General features: G+C 52.0%; 1 protein-coding gene across 1 annotated transcript in view; it reads right to left on the bottom strand.

Annotated features, from left to right (window-relative positions):
- The window catches only part of NKAIN1 (sodium/potassium transporting ATPase interacting 1), a 63,916-nt gene that overhangs the window by 8,780 nt on the left and 52,129 nt on the right, over positions 1-3,007 (bottom strand). Inside the window, exon 2 of the mRNA XM_012811997.1 lies at positions 2,023-2,160. Coding sequence (XP_012667451.1) covers positions 2,023-2,160 — 138 coding nt within the window. The remainder of the gene's footprint in view (positions 1-2,022; positions 2,161-3,007) is intronic.

Genomic DNA, 3,007 nt, shown 5'->3' with positions numbered 1-3,007 from the left:
TTTTTTTTTTTTTTCCCTTTTGCAGTTTTTGGCTGAGGCCGGCTTTGAACCCACCACCTCTGGCCTCTATATGGGGCCAGCACCCTACTCCTTTGAGCCACAGGCGCCGCCCATTTTTTTTTAAGAGGCTTAATTCTTATAAACGATTGTGATCTTCTGTGAAAAACTGAGTCAGCAATGATTAAAGATGCTAAGAACTTTAGACCAAAAAAGACGGCAGGTTATCCTGCAGCCTAGTGTCCAAGTATAAGTGTGACATCATCTCACATATGGCTGTGACTGCCCTCTGGTTATAAGCAGATGAGGGGAGGTGGGGGCAGGGCTATGGAGAAAGGCCTCATCTCTAAAATAGTCAGGCATTGTGGTGGGTTTCTGTAGTCCCAGCTACTTGGGAGGCTGTGGCTATGATGCCACAGACCAACTTAAGGCTCCAGGGATGGTAGAGGAGTCCAGCCTGGAAGCTCTCACACTGCCATTCTTCTCCCTTCCCTCTTTGCTCTATAAACTGCACCTAGGGACACAGGTCCAACTTTCCACCTGGCTGGAGGAGCATTGCCTGGGAGCAGCATTGCCAGGGCAGACCCCTCTTGGCCTCTCAGTTTCTCCATATCTCAGATGTGGGCACGTCTGGGGAGGACAGCATTCTACCCACAGCTGTCCTTGAGAGTTAGGGAGGAAGAGGTTAGGATAGATTTGGGGGGCAGTGCGTGTGGCTCAAAGGAGTAGGGTGCCGGCCCCTTATGCCGGAGTTGGCAGGTTTAAACCCAGCCCTGGCCAAAAACTGCAAAAAAAAAGAAAAGGAAAGGATAGATTTGGGGGCTGGATGCTTCTACTTGATTCCTGTGCCTGTAATTCCAGTGGCTGTCACCTAGCAAACAGTGGTGTTGACAGAGGTGCCTGGGGCTTTCCTGAGAACTGGAGAGATATGTTCTCTTATGTCAGGTGACAGAGCTTTGTAAGGGCCCTGTTCCCTTGGCTTCTGGGAGCTGAGCCTGTGGGGACTGGGGGGAAGAAGTTCTAGAGTGTGTGTGGGCTCTGGGGGCAGTATGACACTGCATGTCATTGTGGCTGTAGGTGTCAAGCATGTATGTAGTAAATCTGGTGAAAAGCCTTTTCCCTTGGGACAGTCATGTGAAGAGGTCTCTAAGGAAAGCAGGGAAATGGGTGAGTCTAGCTGAAAACAGGGGTTTGACAGAGACCACATGGGACCAGGGGCTTGAGAAGAGGCAGTGGGGGAGGGGACTGGGATCACAATCAGATTTCTGGGCTGGAGGATGGGAAGGCACTGACCTCAAAGTCACACTAGCTGCTCCAGGCCACATTCTCCATGAGCATCAGGTGGAAGGACAAAAGCCAGGCCTTCCTGAAGCTTCCTGGAGCAACTCAAGAAACTAAACAAGACAAGCCCACTTCTCCCTTGTCTCTCCGTGGCTTACTGAGGCAGTGTGGTGCCATGGCAGAAGCCTTCACTCCAGACCTGATGCTCTAATCCTGGCCCTGCCTTTATTAGCTATGTGACCTTAGGAAGACTCGTAACCTTCAGAGGCTCCGTTTCATCATCTGGAAAATGGAGACGGTAAGATACACCTGACAGAGCTGTTGTAAAGATGAGATGAAGCATGTGAAACTCTTAGCGGTGTCCCTTTCATGTGCCATTTATTTTTATTTTTTTTAATAATTTATCTATTTTTTCATTATTTAGCTGGCCTGGGCCGGGTTCAAACTCGCCACCCTCGGTATACGTGGCTGGCGCCATAACCACTGTGCTATGGGAGCCAAGCTGCCATTTTGTTTATATTTGGATTATTTCCCCAGGAAATTCTTCGGAAAAAAATACCAATCTTGTCTCTTCTGAGCAAAGAAACATTGGGATTTGGACATTCACCCCACCAGCTGGGTTGGAACCCAGACAAGCTGGTCTGGGTGCCCAGTGCTGGGAGGCAGTTCTGGGTGAGGAGCAGAGGGTGAGTGTGCAGGGGCGAACAGAGGGGTTAGCCTGGGAAGATGCTGAGTGAGCCGTACCAGAATGAGGTACCGGGAGCGATACTGCACGGTGCCGAAGATGCCCAGGATGACCGCCATGATGTGCAGGAAGTTGGCCAGGATGGGAGCCCATTGGTAGCCCAGGAAGTCAAAGATCTGCCGCTCCAGTGCAGCCACCTGTGGAAGAGACATGCTGAGGCCACAGTCAGCCCCTGAAAGGGAAGCTCAGGGACGACTCCTTGACCTTAGGGAGCAGGTGGCACCAGTTACCATGGTAAAAGGCACAAGTCTCAGGGCCATCCAGCCCCTCCCTACCAAGGGGATGCTGGGAAGGTGGGGGCGGGGGGGGGTGTCCTTAAGGCAGATTCTTGCTTTGGAGTGGGCTGAAGGGAGCCGGGAGCCAGGATTTCAAATACCCTCTTCCCTGCCAAGGAGGCCTCCCCCCACTAGCAGCTCCACCTCCTGCACCTTCCCCATGTGGTCTGGATCTACATTGCCTCTCTGAGGAGCTGAGGGGCTGGATCTACATTGCCTCTCCAAGGGGCTGAGGGTCTGGATCTACATTGCCTCTCCGAGGGGCTGAGCCCTGGTCCTGGAGGCCTAGGGAAGTCCCAGAGCCTGAGTGAATCACTTCCTCAAAGATGACTATCTAGAGGTTGTCCTGGCCCACGGGATCCATGGGCTACAGAGAAGGAACATTTTTCACTCCTCTTTCCCGAGGGAGCTATAGTAGATTGCAAAATTGGTCTCGTATCTTCTTCCTTCCCTTCCCTCCCTTCCTTCCTTCCTTCCTTCCTTCCTTCCTTCCTTCCTTCCTTCCTTCCTTCCTTCCTTCCTTTCTTTCTTTTTGAGACAGAGCCTCAAGCTTTCACCCTGGGTAGAGTGCTGGAGCATCACAGCTCATAGCAACCTCCAACTCCTGGGCTCAAGTGATTCTCCTGCCTCCGCCTCCCAAGTAGCTGGGACTACAGGCGCCCACCTCAACACCTGGCTATTTTTGGTTGCAGCCATCATCATTGTTTGG

The sequence above is a fragment of the Otolemur garnettii genome, unplaced genomic scaffold (genome assembly GCF_000181295.1).
Source record: "Otolemur garnettii isolate 467f Iridium unplaced genomic scaffold, OtoGar3 scaffold00184, whole genome shotgun sequence".
NCBI classification, from domain to species: Eukaryota; Metazoa; Chordata; class Mammalia; order Primates; family Galagidae; genus Otolemur; species Otolemur garnettii.
Note: the sequence above shows the minus strand (reverse complement) of the source record. Positions and strands in the feature narration are given on the sequence as shown.